General features: G+C 55.2%; 9 protein-coding genes across 9 annotated transcripts; 6 read left to right on the top strand and 3 right to left on the bottom strand.

Annotated features, from left to right (window-relative positions):
• Positions 1-210: 210 nt before the first annotated feature.
• Positions 211-1,757, bottom strand: PG994_001359 (uncharacterized protein; the record flags this gene model as incomplete). Its single annotated transcript, XM_066852768.1, has 2 exons — positions 211-1,484; positions 1,553-1,757. 2 exons carry the CDS (start codon positions 1,755-1,757, stop codon positions 211-213), a joined length of 1,479 nt encoding a protein of 492 aa, XP_066720909.1.
• A 2,620-nt stretch (positions 1,758-4,377) lies between these two features.
• On the top strand, positions 4,378-7,359 carry PG994_001358 (RAM signaling pathway protein; the record flags this gene model as incomplete). Its single annotated transcript, XM_066852767.1, has 4 exons — positions 4,378-4,631; positions 4,786-4,855; positions 4,914-5,377; positions 5,520-7,359. The coding sequence occupies 4 exons, from the start codon at positions 4,378-4,380 to the stop codon at positions 7,357-7,359; spliced, it is 2,628 nt and encodes an 875-aa protein (XP_066720908.1).
• A 931-nt stretch (positions 7,360-8,290) lies between these two features.
• On the top strand, positions 8,291-9,322 carry PG994_001357 (uncharacterized protein; the record flags this gene model as incomplete). Its single annotated transcript, XM_066852766.1, has 1 exon — positions 8,291-9,322. One exon carries the CDS (start codon positions 8,291-8,293, stop codon positions 9,320-9,322), a length of 1,032 nt encoding a protein of 343 aa, XP_066720907.1.
• Positions 9,323-9,362: 40 nt separating this feature from the next.
• On the top strand, positions 9,363-9,884 carry PG994_001356 (uncharacterized protein; the record flags this gene model as incomplete). Its single annotated transcript, XM_066852765.1, has 1 exon — positions 9,363-9,884. One exon carries the CDS (start codon positions 9,363-9,365, stop codon positions 9,882-9,884), a length of 522 nt encoding a protein of 173 aa, XP_066720906.1.
• Positions 9,885-10,122: 238 nt separating this feature from the next.
• PG994_001355 (enoyl reductase) lies at positions 10,123-11,187 on the bottom strand (the record flags this gene model as incomplete). The annotated part of the gene is made up of 3 exons (XM_066852764.1): positions 10,123-10,473; positions 10,503-11,041; positions 11,151-11,187. 3 exons carry the CDS (start codon positions 11,185-11,187, stop codon positions 10,123-10,125), a joined length of 927 nt encoding a protein of 308 aa, XP_066720905.1.
• A 1,719-nt stretch (positions 11,188-12,906) lies between these two features.
• On the top strand, positions 12,907-13,296 carry PG994_001354 (uncharacterized protein; the record flags this gene model as incomplete). The annotated part of the gene is made up of 1 exon (XM_066852763.1): positions 12,907-13,296. One exon carries the CDS (start codon positions 12,907-12,909, stop codon positions 13,294-13,296), a length of 390 nt encoding a protein of 129 aa, XP_066720904.1.
• Positions 13,297-13,755: 459 nt separating this feature from the next.
• PG994_001353 (heme peroxidase) lies at positions 13,756-16,398 on the top strand (the record flags this gene model as incomplete). The annotated part of the gene is made up of 4 exons (XM_066852762.1): positions 13,756-14,330; positions 14,431-15,703; positions 15,851-16,026; positions 16,092-16,398. The coding sequence occupies 4 exons, from the start codon at positions 13,756-13,758 to the stop codon at positions 16,396-16,398; spliced, it is 2,331 nt and encodes a 776-aa protein (XP_066720903.1).
• A 249-nt stretch (positions 16,399-16,647) lies between these two features.
• Positions 16,648-17,655, bottom strand: PG994_001352 (uncharacterized protein; the record flags this gene model as incomplete). The annotated part of the gene is made up of 4 exons (XM_066852761.1): positions 16,648-16,737; positions 16,810-17,119; positions 17,226-17,523; positions 17,607-17,655. The coding sequence occupies 4 exons, from the start codon at positions 17,653-17,655 to the stop codon at positions 16,648-16,650; spliced, it is 747 nt and encodes a 248-aa protein (XP_066720902.1).
• Positions 17,656-18,993: 1,338 nt separating this feature from the next.
• PG994_001351 (uncharacterized protein) lies at positions 18,994-20,316 on the top strand (the record flags this gene model as incomplete). The annotated part of the gene is made up of 1 exon (XM_066852760.1): positions 18,994-20,316. The coding sequence occupies one exon, from the start codon at positions 18,994-18,996 to the stop codon at positions 20,314-20,316; it is 1,323 nt and encodes a 440-aa protein (XP_066720901.1).
• Positions 20,317-20,760: the final 444 nt, after the last annotated feature.

Here is a 20,760-nt window from a genome sequence, read left to right as displayed (position 1 = left end):
GCCAGAGGTTTCCCAAAAACTAAATGATGCCATCCTGGACTCGTGTGACGGCATCGGTAGTAACACACTACCCGTTGCAGCCCGAGACATCCATCTATCAATTCCACAATCCAACCTCGCCATCATCCGTGTTACTACCGACTCACTCCCGTAGAAGCCAGAGGAAAACTTAGTAGTGTGACTAACAAGATACACCACGTACTTGCTTGCTTAATCATCCCAGTCCACCTCGTAAGCCCCCTCTTCCCTCTGGGTCGAGATAAAGCCCTCGCTGGCGAGGCCCATGAAGAAACGCCTCCGCAGATCCGTGGCGTCCTTGTGAAAGTCGCAGGCGTAATCGCACTCGGGCACCTGGGTCTCGCCAAAGTACTTGCAGATGAGGCGGTGGCGGCAGGCGTCGACGCTCTCGCAGTACTCGGCAAGGGAGCGGAGGCTGTGGACGCGGGCCTCGAAGTTGGACGTGACCGCGGCGCCGCCGTCGCCGCCGCCGCTGCCCATCGCCTGGTTGCGGTCGCGCATGATCATGCTGGAGACGCGGTCGCGGTCCTCGCGCGAGTAGTACAGGAAGCAGTACGCGGCATTACCGTCGCGACCGGCGCGCCCGGCTTCCTGGTAGTAGCCCTCGAAGGACTTGGGCAGGCGCCAGTGGCAGACGAAGCGCACGTTCATCTTGTCGATGCCCATGCCGAAGGCCGTCGTGGCCACGATGATATCGTAGCCGGGCACGTTGGAGACCCAGTTGGCCAGCGTCTTCTCCTTCATGTCCTTGGTCAGCTTGGCGTGGAATGGCTGCGCGCCCAGGCCCTCGGAGCGCAGGGACGCGGCGAGCGACTCGCATTCGTCGCGCGAGATGGTGTAGATGATGCCCGGGACGTTGTCCACACGCTCGCCCACCTGTTCGAGCTCCGGTTTGCGCGAGTCAGCCTCGCGGCGCTTGTAGACGCTGCGGATCCACTTGATGAAGTCGGCGAGCCGTTGGTCGTCCTGGTCCTGCGTATATCTGATCTCGAGGTGCAGGTTCGGACGGTGCGCTGTCATGGTGAAGCTCCGGAGCCGATCCGGTTCCTTGTTCAGACCCAGTATGGTCAAGATGTCCTTGCGCACTGCCATATTGGCCGTGGCCGTCAGACACATAATGGGCACGTCTGCAAACGTCTCCCTGAACCACTTCAACAGCTTGAAGTCCTTGCGGAAGTCATGGCCCCATTCGGAGATGCAATGCGCCTCGTCAATAGCAATACGGGCTAGCTCTTTCTGCTCATGGACGACCTTGAGCCGGTCGCGGAACCGATCCTGAGCACATAGTTCAGGTGTGACATAGAGCAGCCGGATCCGTGGATGTCCAGACTTCAGGTCTCTGTAGATTTCGTCCCTCTCGGGAATAGGGGTATTGCTGTTTAGCGAGCGGGCGTTGATATCGGCAGCTCGCAGTGCTTCAACCTGATTCATCATCAGGCTTAGCAACGGCGATATCACAATGGTGACTGGATCTTTCGGTTAGTCGGCAACACTTCATATTGGATTGCACGAGTCTTGCGTGTGTGTAACTTACTGCCCTGGTCTATCACGGCGGGGAGCTGGAAGCACAGACTTTTCCCGAAGGAGGTTGCCGCCTGGACGAATACATCCTTCTGGTCCAGTGCCGCTCGTATTATGTCGCGTTGTTGGGGTCTGAATTCGGCCTTGTTGAACTGAGAGCGGAGCGTGAATTCCAAGTCTCGAATGACATAGGAGTTCGACCGTTTAAGGGGTGGCATCGTGAGGTTTCCAGGTGCGGTATCCTATTGGCTCATTGTACCCCAGGTCCCATTGAAGTTGTTTCTTGCGGCGACACGACCCTCTGCATATCGAGATAGACGAGACGCTAGTGGGACTCGTAAAATGATGCCCTCGCTAGCAACGGCCAGAGTGAATCTAGACTTGGCCGGGGGGTAAGGCCGAATCTGGCAGCTGGTGCGATGTCGATGTCTATTTTTGTGAACCCCTATCCTTCTTTCTTCGTTCTCGAACAAAATCGAATGCTGAGAATGCCAGAAAGACCGGATGCCAAGCACCGACGAGTCGTGTTGCGCGACTCAAGTTGAGGCTCCAACAAATGACTCCTGTCGGGGCGTTGGGGCTATTGAAACGGAAGGCTTTTTGGGGGTGATTGACAGCTCGCAGACAGGTCGATGATGCTACACAATTGCGGTGGGTTACAGCAGCTTAGGAGAGTAGCTCTCGAGATGGGTCAGGCAGTCAGGGTCCTGGCTAAAACTCTCCTCATCCGCTTCCGCTTCCTCCTATCCAAGCGGCCATGAAGTGTGTAACCCTATCAATTGAGGAATAATATCAAAGATGGGCCGCCTTGAGTGAAGCTATGGTCGCACAGTTAACAAGATCCATGAGGCTTCAGCTATTAGGCCCAGTTGTTGGTGGGCCTGCTCTGGTGTTGCCCTCAGCAATGACTGGCTGCTGGGCAACTTCAGATGGGAGATGGTGCTAGGGGCCGACATACCCTGACGGCAAGACGGGAATAACATCCACTGCGTCCAGCAGATCTTGGGAGGTTGCAGGAAGTGTTTCAAGAGATTCAACCACCCGGCACGTGAGCAGTAGCCGTGATGCAAGTCAAGAGATTTCTGAGGTCATCGATAGCCTCGTCGTCCCCATTTTGTCGCGTGGGATAACGTGCCTTGCATTGCACTTAACCTGTCTGGTTCTGGTCAATGTAAGTACAATTGCTGCAAGTAGGGGTAGCACGTCTAGCGAAGGCTTGGAACCCCTGGTCGCCGCTTTTCCCCTAATCCCCTACAAGTTAGCGGCCTGGCATGGGCCATTAGCAGCAGCCGGCTTACCTGCCAGGTACCAAAAAACTTGTAGCGCTCACAGGAATGCTGCCAGAATGGAGAGCTTGGCAGCGATGGCAGCAAGAGAGAGGCAAACACTAAAAACAACAAAAGCACAGCCTAACCCGCAGTAGCAAGCGACCAGCCATTCAGAAGCCGGAAAGACGTCAACCACTACTCCGGACACGAGACAAGACAATCGAAGCAAGCATCGACCCAAGACAGCCCGAGCACGGCATCCATCAATCAACGCTCGATGAGTCGACAAGGTTTGGTTCACCGACCACAGCCTGGTCAGTTCCCAGCCACTGATATCGACAAGCGACGACTTGCAACGTTGATCTGAAGACTGGAGAGAAGCGTGAAAGTCCGCCTTTGTCTTTCTTTGGTGGGGAGAGAGAGGACGGAGGGAGCATTTCGCTTCCTATCAGCCAACCAACCGACAAGTGTGATCGAACTTCTCTTTGGCCAGTCTTACGCGACAACCACACAAAGAGCAATCCCCCCTTTGCCAGAACGCGAGAGGACCGCCAATACCTCCCCCCTGTTCATCTGTTCACTCGGCGATTGTCACTTTTTGTCGTCGTTCACTCTCCTGGCGATTGCTGCCCAGAACAGAAGGTCGAAATCCCGTCTCTCCAACGGTCCAACCCGACCACTTTATTGTGTACCAGTACTCCGTAGACACATAGCCTAACAGAGAGAGAGCCGGCTGGGGTGTCATCCCTCTCCACCCAACCTTGCACCACCATCAACCCAACCCAATCCAGCCGGCCCAGGGTGTCGCACTGGATCCGCCATTGTCGCCGCCCGTTGTAACCTTTATCAGAACCCTCGACCGACCGTGTTTCAACTGTCTGCCCTTTTGCGCCCTCGTCGCCAAGAAACATTTGTCCCTTGAAAGCGAAACTTCGACATTCTTTTTCTCGTTCCTGTTTCTCTCCGGCCGCTGAACCTTGCACTCGAAACTCCCTGACGGCTCGAGGCTTCTGACCTACAGTACTCGTTCTCTGAACATTGTTGTCTGCTACCCTCTCTCGCAGCAGCTTGTTCTTTCCTGCTGCCATCCGGTCGCATTGCACCCAGGAGCCATCTCCACGGCATATTCCTGCCATGACGATCTCGACATCGTGCTGAACCCACTCGACTCTCAAACTCAATTGGCCCGAACTCGTTCGGCATAATGCCCCTGGGACGCAGCTCGCCCAGCACCCAACAAGCCCCCAGCCTGGAACTGAGAATTGATCTTCCGATTATCGTGTCAGGTACCCCGGTTGACTCGAAAAAGGGCACTCTCCTTACTTTCGAAGCTACCAAGCCTCGGATCAATCGACTGATTTGCGATAGCGATACGGAGTAAAGGGAGAGGACAAATAATTCCGTGCGAGTTGGCGACCGACGCCAACTCCGTTTGCAGATGTCTTCGATGATGGGCATGGGAGGGATGGGTACTGCCGTCCTCCCACAGCAACCTTCATCTTCGTCTTCTCGAGGCTTACCTGCGAATCCCGCCCAAGGCGTCCGACGACTACAGAATTCTCTGTCCAACATGCCACCTCCACCGCCCATACCTCCACAATACCACACGCCAAATGGTTCGACTTCATACGGTTCGGGAGGTCTGACCGCCTCGGCGCCTTTGTCTGCTGGCCAGGTCATATCACTCGCCCGCGAGGCCATGAAAGACGCTCTGCAACACAACGAGTCCCAAGCGGCCGAGGCCAGCGGCGTCAGCAACGAACTGAAGCCCGGTGTCACGATTGACTTGAGTCGAAAAAACATTCAAGAGTTGCCCAGGAGGTCGTGGATATCATCAAAAATGAATTAGAAAGGTGAGCGTGTGCCCTCTGACTAATTGCTACCCAATTGTCGAGAGTATCTGCTGACAGAAGAGTCATCCGGTCGCCTGAACAGACTAGCACTTTCCCACAACAAATTGTCCTCTTTCCCCCCGGAGGTTCTCCGAGTGCACTTCTCTTCGATATCTCAATGTTAGGAACAACTATATCAAGGAGTTCCCGCTGCCAGTAAGCAACTGCCCACACACTACTTGAGGCGACAAAAGATAACTAATGCCACGCGCAGCTCTGCGACCTCAAGTCATTGGAGATTCTGGATCTTGGTAGAAACAAGATCCGAGTCCTACCGCCGGATATTGCAAAGTTGACATCTTTGAAGGTGTTGGCAGTTCAGAAGAACCGCATAGAGGAGCTGCCACTCTGCTTGGCTGATATGGTGTCATTGCAAGTCCTCAAGCTAGACGGCAACAATATATCCTTTCCACCGAGGGAGGTCCTGCAGGTACAAGCAAGCAGTCCGCCGAACGAAGGCTTTCTAAAGGAGAGCGAGGTTACCGAAGTCACAGTGACGGCGCACATCAAGCGGTTTTTGAGACAGAAAATATATGAGAATGCGGAAAGGAATGCCGAGTTGGAAAATGGCGGCGATGAGGCCAGCGACAACGTCGAGACACCACGGGGTCCCTTGAAGCGTGTCGTCAGTGGACGGTTTCCTATCAAAGTCAACGGCGTCGACGCTGTCGAGATCCGGTCCCCCCAACGTGCCCCGACCGCCACCCATACCCTCACGGTCACACGCTCGAGGGCTGTCTCAGCAGAACACAGCAATGCGCCGACCTGGCATAATGCCACTGACTATTGGGAACCCCAACGAGCGCCTTCGGTCAAACAGTGAGACACTGCTGCAAGCCACCAGGGCGGAGCGCCCGGGCGATCGGCACAAGCGAATGGCCCTCGTATCTAAAAGGGCCAACGAGCTGGGCACACTGGACGAAACGCAAGCAAATAACCGCTTCAGTCATTATCGAGGATTGAGTCACGGCTCGTCCATGCAGGGAAACCTGAATCCCAACATGGGATCCGTAGTCAGTCCCAACAGCCCCGCCGAACCTCTGCTACAGCGACCCAACTATGTTCGCCGCCTGTCAGTATTGCCGGAGCAGCGACGAGAATCGAAGGTGCTGGACCCGATCCTCGAGTCCGCCAAAGGCATACTTTACTCCATATTTCAGATTCACCCGATGATACAGTTGTTCACTCGGCTTACCAATGACGGCACACCGAAACGCTCAAGTCTCGAGATTGTGTTCTTTAACACAGAATCCCACGTCTTGGAACTGGAACACGAGATTTCGAAGCACGAGAATGCCATGAATCAGGATGGTTATGCTCGCCGAGAGAACGAGAACGTTCAAAGAGCTGTTCTAACGCTCATCAACGCCTATAGTCACGTCTGCTCGCTCTTGATTAACAACATGGACATGATTGTTGATAATGCGGATCCCAGGTATATCCGCACTATGATGATGTGCCTCTTCAACAGCATTATGGAGCTTCGTGTTACTGCTAACGAGGCCTTGGTCGGATTCTCGGGCCATCCGAAGAGCTTTGAACCGCGCGGACTCGGACCTAACAATACCCTCAAGCCGCACTCTCGTGAGCCTTCGATGACACCGACAGCGAACCGCCCTGGCCCAGGTCCGGTTCCCCGTTCGCGGCCCAATAACTATGCGCATAACCCAAGCAATCTTCGCGTGTCGACAGATGTGGGAGGGCCTTACATCAATGGAAGCGGACGGACTGCCACGATTACTTCGGCAACGCCTCGTTCTGGCGAGTCCTTCGTATCCACGAGCACCGATGGTCGATTTACTGGCGATGTCACAATGGAAGAGCGCCATTTTGAGAAGATATTCTTGTCACTATCAAAATCCACGGAGTTGATTATGCGGACTCTACCCAACTTCAACACGCAATTCAACCTCGGCCTCCGCAACGCCAGGGCGCAACGGGCACCGGAACACGTCCAGAACTACTGGAAAATCCTGATCTCGAGGTGCAGTCATAGCATACAGCAAACAGATCTGCTCAAGAACCGCCTTTCCTCCATCAAACTGAAAGAACCCGGAGTCCGAACTGATCCACTATTCTGGAGTTATTGCAAGAGCTTCATCGATGCATGGGCTGAATATGGGCAGACGCTGCGCATGTCGATCGACCAAGTGTCCCTGTCCATGGATGTTAGAACCCGACTGAGGCCGGTACAGCTAAGCGTTAAGGAGTCGACACAGCTCATCGTATCTTCGCCATGGGCGTATCTTTTCCGCCAAGCGGGTTATCTGCATGACGGACATAATTACTATTCGCCCAACCATTCATCCAGCAGCTCGTCTGTCTCTCAGATGCAGCTGCCTGTCACTCCCCAGAGTGCTGCCTTGGGCCCCGCCGTCCAGGCCACAGTGCCATCGACGCCCCAGAGTGCCTCGTTTGACAGGGCCTTTTCTGGGAACGTTTTCGAGCGAGCTGATGCGTTGATTTCCATGGGCGGTTTACAGCTTTCACGCACGGGAACGATGAACAGCTCTACAACGTCGCTTAATTCGATATCCTCTATGACATCGGGCCAAGATGGCGGCCCGTATGCGGCCGCTAATGCCATGCTGTCGCCCAACGGCGACAGTAACCCCGGACCGTTCAGACGGAATGGAAGCGGAAGTAGGCCTGCATTCTAGGCCAACCGTTGATACCCAAAGAGATAGGAGCTTATTCGAGGTATCAGGTCTGGTACCGCTGCTTCTATTTATCTGATTCATATACCCACAAGTTGCGGGCCCGGGCATCCTATTATCCTGCACAAGACTAAGCAGTCATGGGCGCTCGTGGCTTATAATGTACTACCAATGGGGAGGAGCCTTTTGGCTTACGATATGCTAGATAGAGGTTGTATAGTTCCGTCTAGAAGGGCGGTAAAAGCGGTACACGCGGGAAAACATGGTTTTGATTTTTGCTTCTGCACACACACATGGCATTAAGATGCCTGGAGTTTTGGCTTTGGGTCCCTGGGTCCACGTTTGGCGTCCTTATTCATATTTCCGCTGCTGAAGTTTCTCCCCGCATGGCATGGCGTGGCGTGGCGTGGCATTGGGCTGGCGTTGAAATCTTTTGGGAGGTTGTTTTGGACTGACTTGGACTATGTAAAGCGAGTATTGTAATGTTTTAATAGATGACCTTAGCGAGAAAGTGAACGACAGACAACACAAATACAAGAGATGCATCAACTGCCTTATTATGATGAGATTCGCCGGGTTGATATATGTGACGAATGAGGGACAGAATATATCTATCGAATGCTCCGTTTCTGGGAGTTCATGTATGTCACACAAAGCATGCATAGACGGATATATGTTGATGCTCCTAGGTTGTTTCGAAAACAGCTGACACACAGAGCCAGTCAAAATTGATATGCCGACCCCTCTTCAAAACTGGGAGGCAAACCAACTAACCGCCAACATCTCAGGCGATCAACACGTCTCACATCTTCATCTTCGTAAAAGCAAGCCAAAATCTAACACACTACATCAGTCGACTAGGGGTGGATTTTGCATCACCAAGAGCCACTTCTTTAGACTCAACTGGGTTGGAGGAGAGAAGACCCCCACGACCATGTCTACCTCCACTGCTGCTGCAGGTCCCTCATCCACCCCCGCACCGCCGGGCCCGACTTCTGCGGCGGGAGTGACCACGTCGGTCTCGGCGGCGACGGCGTTCGGATCCAAACCCACCACGACGTCGTCGACTGCGGCAGAGCAGCCCGAGAGCGCTGCTACTGCTGCTACTCCTGCGACTTCGTCGTCTTCTGCTACTACTTCACCGCTCTCGCCCCTCTCGCCTCGCACGTCCATGGCCCAGGCGATGGCGACGACCGTCACCGCCTCCGGCACGACTAGCCCGGCGCTGTCATCCCCTTCGTTCCCATCCTATGCCACCTCTTCTTCCTCCACGCGGGCGGGCCCCTCCTCCTCGGCCGCCATCTCGCACCAACAGCAGACGCCACGGTCGCATCCTGGCCCACCCCCCAGCAGCAGCAGCCTCGGCAACAGCCAAGCCGCACGAGGGAAAGGACCTGCTACTACCAGCACCGCCAACACCACCACCAACACGAACACTAGCAGCAACGCCATCATGCCCCACCTCCCCTCGACCACGACGACCCTGCACATGACCGAAGCCCGCGACGCCCTCGTGGCCACCATGTCGAACCTGTTCGACGCGGAGCTGACGTCGCGCGCGAGCCTGCTGCACGCCAACGCGTCGCAGCTGTCGCGGCAGGAGAGCGACGTCGCGAAAGCGACCGAGTCGCTGCGCAAAGAGAACGACAAGCTCGCGAAAGTGGCGCGCGACGCGGGCAGGCGCATCAAGGAGACGGGCAACGTGCAGAACTGGGCCGAGGTGCTGGAGCGGGACTTCTTGGTGCTGGAGGAGACGTTGCGGTTGGCGCGCGAGGGGGACGGGGAGGGGGAGAGTGAGGGGGGGTATAGTAGTAGTAGCGGGAGTGGGAGTTATTGGAGTGGTAGCGATAGTGGTGGTGGGAGCCAGAGGGGAAGTCGGAGGGCGAGTATAGATAGGGGGGAGGGAAGAGGGGGCAGAGGCCGCAGCAAAAGTAGCAGGGAAGAAAGCGAAAGCGACTGCTGCTAGTCCGCTCGACGAGGTTGGCTTGGTCGGGGCCGTGAACGAGATGGAACTTGACGACGGCGGCTTCGGCGCTGGCGCTGCGGCTCCGTCGGCGTTGTCAACAGCTGGGAAGACGGTCGAGGAGGTCGTGATCCAGAACGGTAGCGGCGGCGATGGAGCTGATGAAGGACCTCTAGAGTCTATGGATGTGGATACAAACGACACTTCGGGCACTCCTCCTGCTGCTACTGCGACCCCTGGTCCCAGCAAAGACGCTGCTGGCCGGGAGGAGGAAACGGGAAGACATGACGACGGCCCCTTTTCCCCAGTCGATAATGCCATCGAGGCTAGTATCCGGGAGGCCATGGCGACGAGCATGCACGACGATGCCGCGGCGGTGGCGCGCTCTGAGACCACGCTCGAGGGCGGCTCGACGTCGAGCGTGCACAGGAAAGCTAAGGAGATGGCGGATTTCGACAAGATGGATCTGGACGCGTCGGAGATGAGCTTTCCCTCCACTGGCCGGACATTGTCTCGTGAGAGTGTAGCAAGTGGCTCGGGGCCGCCTCCACCAACGATCACATAGGAGAGGATCATATATGTGACATAGAGCGACATGAGAACCCTGGAGTACATATAATGAGTCATGGGTTTATATTCATCTAACGTAACACCTGGATATTTTTATCTACCGTTCCTCTTAACACCTTTTGAATACTCATCCCATCTAGACTAACCCGACCATAGCTGTGTATATCGCTAATCAGGTTGATTGGAAGCGATGCGAAGCAGCTCAAGAACCAAGGTCCGTGAAGAATAGTAATCTACAGAAGGCCAGGGAGCATGACGAATCGCTTCTTCTTGTACTTGTCGCCGAACTCCTTGCGATAGGCCCGCTCCTTGCCCTTGCCCCAGGTAAACATGTACATGGAGCCGACCGCGATGAAGAGGGCGACGGAGGGAGAGCGGCTGATGAGAATAACCCCGATCCAGGAAAGAATCTCGTACATGTAGTTGGGGCTAGTCACCAGCTCGAAGCCCAGACCACGGGGAATCTTTCTCTCGGTTCCGCCGGGGCTGCGCAGGGTGGACAGGTAATAGTGGACCCGGAAGTTCATGAACTCGCCAAAGCAGTAGAGAGCAAGGCCCAGGGCATCAATGGACAGGTTCTCGGCCTTGGCGGCGGGCGAGAAGGGGGGTAGACCTCGAAGGCGGCCAGCAGACCAGCGACGGCCCAGTAGAAGAACGAGTTGCGGAACACGTTGGCCACGGGCATGGTGCTGGCGGAGAACTTGTGGATGAAGGCAGTCTCAAACTCGCGCTTCAGGAAGTGCAGCATGACGCAGGCGAAGGTGATCTGCTGCGAGACAGACAGAGCGCCGCCATCGTGGTTGGGTACCGGGACAAAGCCCTTGACGTACGGGTACAGGGCGGGGTAGATGTAGTTTCGCAGACCGAGGAAGATAGGGTGGAAAAGCAGAGGCCCGAAGTACTCAATCAGGAAGACGGTACGCCACGCCAGCTGAGGACCCAGGTCCTTGACCAGGAGCTCGTCGAGCTTCAAGTCGCGCAGCAGGGCCTTGCGGTCCTTCAGGGTCTTATTAGTGGTCGGGTCGAAGAGACCAATGCGGTTGTGGTCGTTGATGCCGGCCTTGCGGGCGACGGCGATCTTGGCGTCCTCGACATTGGCATTGTTGGGCAGGTCGAGAGAGGCGGGAAGTCTCTTGATGGCCTGTTTGCGTGCTATTGTGATGGGAGCAAACCAGCTGTCAGCACGAATAGTCTATGTCTATACGCATGTCATGCATGCCTATCACGTCACGTCGACGCACAGGGCGGGCTGGGCACTTACACCTGTTCGTCAGCTTGACAGAGAGGTCGACTGCCATGTTGAAGCTTTCGGGTTGCCGAGAGGGAACCTTATCGTCTTCTTGGGATGGAGGAAGGATGGGGAGAGTTTCCCAGATACTCGGTGTGCAAGCTGACAACCACCAAGAGAGGATCAAAAAGACAAGACAAGGATTGACATGGAGGCCGGAGAAGTAAAGAATTGGTCCAGTATTAGCTTGCTAGCTTCATGCTGTGATTGCACAAGCCGACACGCCGAGGGGGGGAGATCCGTCAACAATTGAGAAAGTCGGAGTGGAGAGCCCAAATAATTGCAACATGACGTTATGTAATCAATCTCACTCAATCTCAATCTCACTCCCGCCTGCCTGCCTGCTTGCCTGCCCGCTGCAGAACTTACTTATGTATTACATACATAGAAGGGGGGTGACCTTGAGCTTGGACGTGCCTTCCCGCGCACTTTACAGGGATCATGCAAGTGCGCTACAGTAGCAAGCCCCCGGCTGATGCATCGTGACCTATTCACCTAAGCCATCTCGTACTCCCCTATTCAACTACAAGTATGTAGACCATTTTGTACAACCTCCATACCAGCAGTATAATTGATCTACCTATATTGTTTGAAGGTATACGTCAAACCAACGGTCCGAAGAGGAATGACAATGAAGCCTGCAAAACCTGAGTCGTTTCTTTTCTTTTTCTGCTTTCGTTTATTTTTCAACAGACGATCTTCATACGGAAAGTACGGCCTGCTTACCACCTACCTGTTTAATGTTGTTAGTCCAGCCCCGGTACTGGCCTAAGGTCACGGCTCTAACTCCTAGCACTCAATGGTTGGCACACTTCTCTGATTTAGACTTGGGACCATCGCTACATGTACATCGTGATGCTGCACAACGTCCCTGATCCGTTCACTTTTTTTCTGAATTTCCTCTTTCAGCGCGTCCCATCCGTCAGCTGACCAGGCTGCCATCGGAACAAGCACAACAACCCGATCATGCTCATCTGCTTTCTGCTGTATGTCTCAATTCAGACCTCTAGTTTCCTCTCCTTGATGAATATCTCGCTTCTCTGATTGGGTGTACAGCGCTGGTGGGCGGGTTGCGATACAAGCCGCGTTGCTTTTGGGACATAGAGCGGGCCATGCCTATCGCTTTTCTTCCTCAATTGGTCGACCAGGTGGCATTCGGTCTGGTATCTCACTCAGCGCCCTCTCTTCCCGTGTCTTATAGCGCCTCTCGTAGGCCTGGGGCTTTGCTGCTAGAGCCCAAGGAAGCGAATCGGAAGACATGTCGCGCCACCAGCATGATCTGTGCCGTAAGGTTCCTTACTGAGGAAAACCTCATGATGATCACTAGGCATGCCGTGATGCTCAAAGCCTCGAAGAGGTGCTGGAACTTTGGAGCTGAATAGGGTCAGCTGGGCCACGACTAAGGTGTGACTCCTATGGAGGCTTGAAGCCAGATCCCTCGCCTCATAGCGCCGCCCGGCCAACAAGAAACAAGTCTGTCTTTATCAGAAACAGCTCGGACTGATCAGTTACTCCATCCCTGGAATATATTGTACTCCTTCACGGCATGCGTGCATGACGTGGGAAGTGCGGAGATCCATATCAACAAGTGTAGCAACTTTTACTAGACTACTGTAACACCTTTTACACTTTCTTCTCTATATTCCTGCGAAAACTACTGTCACTTTATTTGTGAAAACGTCGTACATTCCTCTTTGTGTCGTGCTATTCTTTCCTGGTCAATATTACGATGGCCGGCCACGATGATGGCATCTTCGACGCCCTTCGGAAATTCGGTCATCTATTGCAATCGGCCGCTCGTCCTCTGCCGACTCAGACAGGAGATGGGACTTATCTTGAGGAGGAGCACCAGAGTAACATCCTCGAGGACCTGGCATCGCTTGGGATATCCGATGTCAACACGCTACTCGAACTCCTGGAGAGGGGCATCTCTGGGAACAAACTGATCGACGACCGCACCATGTTCACAGAGCATCTCATCACGTTGGCCTCTAAACTCCCACCAGATTCCGCCAACAGAGCGAAGCTCTCCAACGCTTTCACCCTGGAGATATGGAACAGCCTCGATCATCCGCCCCGCATGCGGGCTTGGCGACCGTTACAATTACCGCCAAGCTGACGGTTCGTAAGTTGAAGAGCCGACTTGTCTTGGCGCAGTTCCAAAGTTGACCCTTTAGGTATAACAATATCCATCTTCCAGACCTGGGGAAGGCAGGCACGCCGTACGCCAGGTCTGTCCAGCCGAAACTCATGCGTCCGGCATCCCAGCCAGACCCTGGCTTGCTATTCGACACCATCATGAGCCGCGAGAATGGCGGCTTCAAACCCCATCCGAGCAATATATCCAGCATGCTGTTCTACCTTGCGACCTTGATTATTCACGATTGCTTCCGCACCAGCAGGGAAGATTCCAATATCTCTTCGACATCCTCCTACCTAGACCTGTCACCGCTTTACGGTTCCAACCAAGAGGAGCAAAACGAAATGCGTACCTTCAAGAATGGCCTCATAAAGCCCGACTCCTTTTCCGAGAAACGAATCCTCGGTTTCCCCTCCGGGTGTCAGCTGTCTTGTCATCATGTTTAACAGATTCCACAACCATGTGGCAACGAACTTAGCTCTGATCAACGAGAACGGCCGCTTCAACGTCCCAGCCGATTCGCTTCAAGAAGACAAGAAGAAGGCTGCCTACTTGAAGCGCGACAATGGCCTGTTCCAGACCGCTCGTCTTGTCACTTGTGGTCTCTACTTCAACATTGTCCTAAGGGACTACGTGCGCACCATCCTTAACTTGAATAGGACCGACTCGAACTGGTGGATAGATCCACGTGCGGATGTTGGTGACAGGGGCAAGTCGATGGCCACGGGTAACCAATGCAGTTTTGAGTTCAACATCATCTATGTTTGGCATTCGGCCATATCCCAGCGAGACGAGAAGTGGACTCAGGATCTGTATGAGAAGCTCGTTGGTAAGGACTACAGCAAAGCCACAGAACGGGAGATACTTGCCGCGCTTGCCCGATGGGAATCTGCTATCCCTGAAGACCCTCAGCTTCGAACGTTCGAGAACCTGCAGCGACAAGCAAACGGCGCGTTCAACGATGACGACCTCGTCAAGATCCTCACGGACAGCGTCGAGGATCTGGCCGGCGCGTTTGGCGCGAATAACATTCCGCCCATCTTGCGGGGCGGTCGAAGTCCTCGTGATGAACCGATCTCGAAAATGGCACGCTGCATCTCTCAACGAGTTCAGGGCCTTTTTCGGCCTCAAGCCGCACGAGACGTTCGAAGAGGTCAACTCCGATCCTGTCGTAGCCAATCATTTGAAAACACTCTACGAGCACCCAGACTACGTCGAGTTGTACCCGGGGGTTGTCATTGAGGAAAGCAAGCCCACGATGCTCCCAGGCTCAGGGCTTGCTCCTGGGTATACCATCAGTCGAGCTATTCTCTCCGACGCCATCACTCTGGTCAGGGGTGACCGCCATTACACGCTCAACTACCACGCGGGCAACCTCACAAACTGGGGTATGAAGGAGGTTGAGGCCGACCCGTCTTTTGAAGAGGGCATTGTCTTCTACAAGCTCTTCCTCCGCGCATTCCCGCGGCACTTCGAGTACAACAGTGTGTACGCCCACTATCCCATGACGATCCCGTCCGAGAATGCCAAGATCCTCCAGTCTCTGGGCCGTCTCGGGGACTACTCGTTCGCCAAGCCGAAACGCCAGCCTTCGGTCGTTGTCGTCAAGTCGTTCCAGGGTGTGGATCACGCGCTCGCCAACAGGGCCCTGCGTGTCGAGCCGTGGAAGCCCGGGTTTGCCGTCATCGGAAGCCAGGACGGCGTCAAGGCTTGCCTCGCCGGAGACGGGGATTTCTTCGCGAATCAGAGGAACAACCTGGGCCACTGCATGTACCCCAAGAACTGGGAAGTCGACGTGAAGCGTTTCTACGACAAGACCGTGACGGAGCTGCTAGCACGCTGGTCATCGCCCGTTGGCCCCCGGGGCCAGGGCACGACACGGCAGGTCGACATCGTGCGCGACATCGGCACGCTGGCCAACGTGCACTTCGCGGCGCAGTTCTGGTCGTTTCCGCTCAAGACGGAAGAGCGGCCGCACGGCCTCTTCAGCGAGCACGAGCTGCGCGACGTCCTGACGCTCATGTTCACGGTCGTCTTCTTCGCGGCCGCGGACCCGGCCAAGCAGATGGCGCTCTACGCCGCCGCGAAGCCCATCAGCGAGGCCATGGGCCGCATCATGGAGGCCGAGGTCGGCGCCGCGGGCAAGAGTAGGCTGTTAGGTGATCTGATCACCAAGGTGAACGGCCAGGAGGCCGAGATGAAGGACTACGGCGTCCACGTCCTGCGCAAACTGCTCGAGCGCAGCGGCGGCAACGCGCGCGAGGCCGTCTATGCGCACGTTCTGACGGCCGCGGCGCCCATGGTCACGCTCAATAGTACCATCTTTGCGCAGGCGTTGGACTATTACCTTGGCGAAGGTATCGAGCATTTGCCCAAGATACAGGAAGTAAGTAGCAGAAAAACCCGTGTTTCATTTTGCCCCCCTCGCATCGCAAGCAATAACCTTTGTTGCTCTTCTTATTGCACAAAACCTACCTGAATAATATCATTGATGATAATCACTAACGTTCAAACTATCTTCCATCACCACCAGATCGCCCGACAAGACACCCCCGAAGCCGACGAACTCCTGATCCGCTACGCCTTAGAAGGCGTGCGCCTCAACGGCTCCAACTCGGTACTCCGCCACGTCCACGCGGACACGATGATCCAGGAGGGCCTCAGCGGCGTCGGCGTGCGCCCGCCGCCGCCCACACGTCTACAGGCCGGGTCGACGGTGCTGGTCAGCTTCAACAAGCTGGCCTGGACCCGTCGCACTACCCGGACCCTCACAGGGTGCGCCTCGACCGCGACCTCGAGCACGGGTACCGGTTCTACGGACACGGCGCCCACGCGTGCCTGGGCGAGCCCATGAGCCGCGTCTCGCAGGGCGTCCTGCTGCGCGCCGCTGGCCGGCTCAGGAACCTGCGCCGCGCACCCGGTCCGCAGGGGACGCTGAAGGCGGTCGTGCTGCCCGAGGGCGGGGGCGGGGGCGGGGGCAAGATGTACATGGATGAGTTGCAGAGCGTGTACTCGCCGTTCCCGACTACGATGAAGGTGCTCTATGACGAGGACCTTAGCAGTCAAAGTTTACCTAACTAGGTAAGTAGGCTTGGTGGATGGAAGTTCTGGTTTTCGAGTCTTCATGTAAGGTTGGTTCTTTAGTATTGAGTTATAGTAGGCGGTTTCTTTTTCATCAATATCCAAGATATTTATTGCACGCATTCATTCTTCACTCCGCGTAAGCGTTATAGTGCAATGGCCAAACGTGCACGTACATTCCTTATAACGAATCAACTTTATCACGCATCATAAGCGGCTCTCCGTTTTGTTTTCATGGTAACCCATCCCTCAAAACTTCTCGACGTAGGGTCTCAAGTCCAACTCCTGAGTGAACGCTGAGCGGTGCTGCGTGTGGAGATGCCAGTAACTCTCGGCGATCTGTAGTAGTACTTGAGTCAGCACGGTAGAAGAAAGAGAGGGAGCAAAACCACACTGTCATCAACAACTTACCGCATCGGGATCAAGCTTGCCGTCCTCGGCACCGCCGTTGACGTTGTACTCCTTGGTCCTCGGAAGGTCGATGACGCCGTCGATGACGGCGTGGGCGACGTGGACGCCCTTGGGGCCGAACTCGCGCGCCAGCGACTGCGCGATGGACCGTCGCGCCACCATACCGGCCGCGAACCCGGCGCAGTGGGCGCCGCCCCGCATCGAGGCCGTGGCGCCCGTGGCGATGAGCGTGGGCGGGTACGGCGGCGAGGCGTCCACGCTCTCCAGTAGGAGCGGGATCGTCTGTTGGGCGAAGAGGAAGAAGCCTCGACTGATTTGTCATTGGGGTCAATTACTGATTCTCTCTCTCGATCTCCCCTTCTTATATAGATAATAAGGAGGGAAGGTAGCGGACTACGAAGAAAGAAGAAACTCACGCATTCCCCCCAATACTCCAATCGAAATCCTCGACCTTGGTCTCGAGGAACGGCGCCCGCTTGAAGTTGGCGCCGACATTGTAGACAGCGGCGGCGAGCCGGTGGCCGGGGAGCAGCTCGTCGCGGATGCGGGCAAAGGCCACGCCCAGGGAGGCCGGGTCCGAGGCGTCGGCGCTCACGCCCACGGCCTTGCCGCCCGAGGCGTTGATGCCGTCCACAGCGTCCTGGTACGAGGCCGGCGACCGGGCCATGAGGACTACCGGGTAGGACTTGGCGAAGCGGCGGGCCGCGGCGCTGCCTGGTAGTCTGTGTTAGTAGTGTGGAGATACGCAGACGGGGGAGGGGTGAATGAGTGGGGGTGGGGAGGGAGGTGCGGCATACCCGTGCCTGTGCCGGCGCCGATGACGATGGCGTAGAATTTGGAGGCCATATTTGTTTGTGGTTTGTAGGCAGATCTTAGGTCAAGCTTGGTTCAATGTGCCAAGTATATCTTCTCGAGCTGGGGGGTTTATATAGGTATGATATCTTTCTTTTATGAGCCAAGTTCAGTTGCCAGGAACAAAGTCCTTGTCCATTTACATCGTGACTCTCGGGATTTAAGATAGAGAGGGGGGTTGCGGGAGAGTTCTTACAAATCAATCATGACGTGCTGCGACATCCTAGGGCGCATGGTAATCAAACATCATTCAATTGGGACGTCCCCGTCCAGTCGCATGGCCCTGAATTGTACATGCACGCCGAAATACTAAGGGTGACTACTTAGTAATGCATGGGAACATCGAAGGTGCTTTCAAAGTATTGCTCCTTTCCGCCTTGGAATGGGTATATAGAGTCGGCCTCACTACCGGACGACGAACAACTTGGATACAGTCGGGTAGTTCACGTCTGACAGAATACGTGCTTCTTCATCCATTTAAAACATAATGTTATTGAGTGCTTTGAGAAGAGCTTGTGTCTTTATCGCTATGTACTGACTTGACAGTGTTCAGAGGGTAGTAGTCGACTTGTAGGTAATAGAGTTAGTAGAGAGGAAATGCGCCTCATCTTGTTTGAAAGCTGGCGACTTGACTCCGGACTGCGCAAATTGCCCGGACTTTGACACTCCTTTCCTCAACCTCGAATAGGTTTGCTATTAGGGGGGTTTGCACGAAAAGCAAGGATCTGGCCGGGTTTTGGAAAGCACCACAATCATTCTCAGATCAGGCACCAGACAGGCGTCACTTGGGATATACCCTGCAGGAAGGCACGACAAACACTCGAATAGGGCACTCGACTGGCTGGAGGATTGCTCCTTTCACAACTTGGTGAATGTAGCAAAGAGCCATAAAAGGTGAACGGAAGAATCGTTTATATGATTACAAATGACCATGAAAATACATTACCTCGGAGACTGTATGAAGTAGATTCGCGAGGGATGAGATCGTGGGAGTAGCGGATAAATGTATATGTATCGTAGATTGCATATAATCGAGATAGTCAGCTGAGTGGCATGGGGTTACCCGGCTGATCCCGCGCAACGCCTTCTAGACTCCGGTATTCAGCTGGGCATATTATTATCCCATGCAATTGGTTTGATGCGATGCCGCCCGCCCGAGATCGATTGGTTAACCCAAACAGTGGCGGTCAATCAGCCCAGCTCGCGTGACTGCTCGACGTCTTGCGATTGCTCGTTTGCAGCTAATAAAACACAGATGGAAGGGCGCCTTACCAAGATGACGACGGACCGGTTCATCATCCACGCTTTAACCATCTTCTAGCATCACCAAGCATGCCACCCCCAAATACCCCCGAAGAGGGCCTGGTGTCCACCCCGACCACCGCCACCCTTGCCCTTCGACCCATTACCCGGGACCTCGAGATGACGGCCGCCTCTCCTCCGACCGTGGCCATTCCCGCTGTCGATTTACGCGCGCTCGAATATGAAAGCAATGTGGACGAGAACCTCATCTGTCCCATCTGCCGCGTGGCCCTGGTTGCACCTGTCATCACGAACTGCGACCACGTCTTCTGTCAGAAATGTCTTGTCCAGGCCCACACGCTCAACCCCGTCTGCCCGGTCGACCGACAACCGCTACTGAAACTGTCATCCGGAACGCGGTCTGCGCCCAAATTAATCGCGAACCAGCTCGACAACCTGACGGTGCGCTGTCCCAATCGCCCGCGGGGTTGTGATCTGGTGGTGGCCCGCTCTCTGGTCGAGAACCATGTCTCACGCTACTGCGACAAGACCCTCGTCCCGTGCCCGCACCCTTCGTGCAACAAGACGATCGCCCGGAAAGACATGGCCAAGGGCTGCCTACACTACGAAGTCTCCTGCGAGTTCTGCGAGCAGGCTGTACAGAAGGCCGACCTCGAGACGCATCAGGATATGGAGTGTCTAAACCGGAAGACGGACTGCGAACTCTGCGGGGCCGAGTTCGTGCGCAGCAAGCAAGAGGAGCACACGAAAGAATGTCCCGAGGTAGAGGTCACATGCAAGTTTGCACCTTTCGGTTGCAATCGCAAGATGAGCCGGAGGCATCTAGAGGAGCACTGCGCGAGATGCGACTACAGGGTTGTTGGCCCGGTGGGTGAGCAATTGGCGGAGCTGCGTGCCGAGATGACGGCACTGAAGGAGAAAGATCGGCTGAAGGACCGGCGCATCAAATTCCTGGAGAACAGAGGCTATTCTGCCCCCGCGGCCACAGAGAACATATCCAACATGAACTTGCCCGCTCAGGAGACGGCGCCGTACGAGTCTCGCGATCAGTACTTCCTGTCGCTGTTCGAGACCATGGAGTCCAAGGTTGAGCGGCTGTCCTCGGCGCTCACGGAAGTCGAGGGGCGGCACTCGATGATGCTCTTCAACGAGACCATGCCGATCAAGGACCAGCTCACCGAGATAAGAAGCACTATGGGGGTCTTGGGCATGCACGTCCGTTGGCTCATGAACTTCCGCCTGCAGGAGCGCGGGCGCGTCCTCGGCAGCGGCGGCGCAAACTCGCCTTCGTTGCCGGGCACGACGATGGGGGCCAGCCAGGAGAGCAGCAGCGATTCGAACCTGCCTCGTCGGCTGAGCGACACCATGCGGGAGCATCCTCCCCGTTTATGACACAGGCGTACCATGATGATGAAGAGCACAGAAATAGAGAAGTTTGAAATACCCGGCAATCATGATTTAGGGCCTTTTCAATGGCCGCGTACATTCTCAAGATGAGATATCCCCCCAAAAGAGATCACTGCACTTTAGGGGCATCGCGAAGGTGGGTTCATGTTTACAATGGCGTTTTTGGGTCTTAGCATGAAGCAGGCACCTGGGGTTTTATGGCTTTTATGAATATGAGTTGACGTTTCCAATAAGCACCTCAGTGATGCTGCCACTGAAATTCCTTTTTATTGACTCTTCCTTCCCCTTTTCCAACTCTCATTGCCTGAAAACATATTCCAGCCTAGCGAGGGAGTAGGCTTAGAGTATATGTGACATATGTCTTGCCTGAAAAGGCCCCTGGTACTGCGGAAGCGAATACATCACCCCTCTTTTGGCAATCAAACTCAT

The sequence above is a fragment of the Apiospora phragmitis genome (assembly GCF_038363925.1).
Source record: "Apiospora phragmitis strain CBS 135458 chromosome Unknown utg000002l:1.0-5516284.0:1.0-5523493.0, whole genome shotgun sequence".
NCBI classification, from domain to species: domain Eukaryota; kingdom Fungi; phylum Ascomycota; class Sordariomycetes; order Amphisphaeriales; family Apiosporaceae; genus Apiospora; species Apiospora phragmitis.
This window is presented reverse-complemented; position numbering and strand designations above follow the sequence as displayed.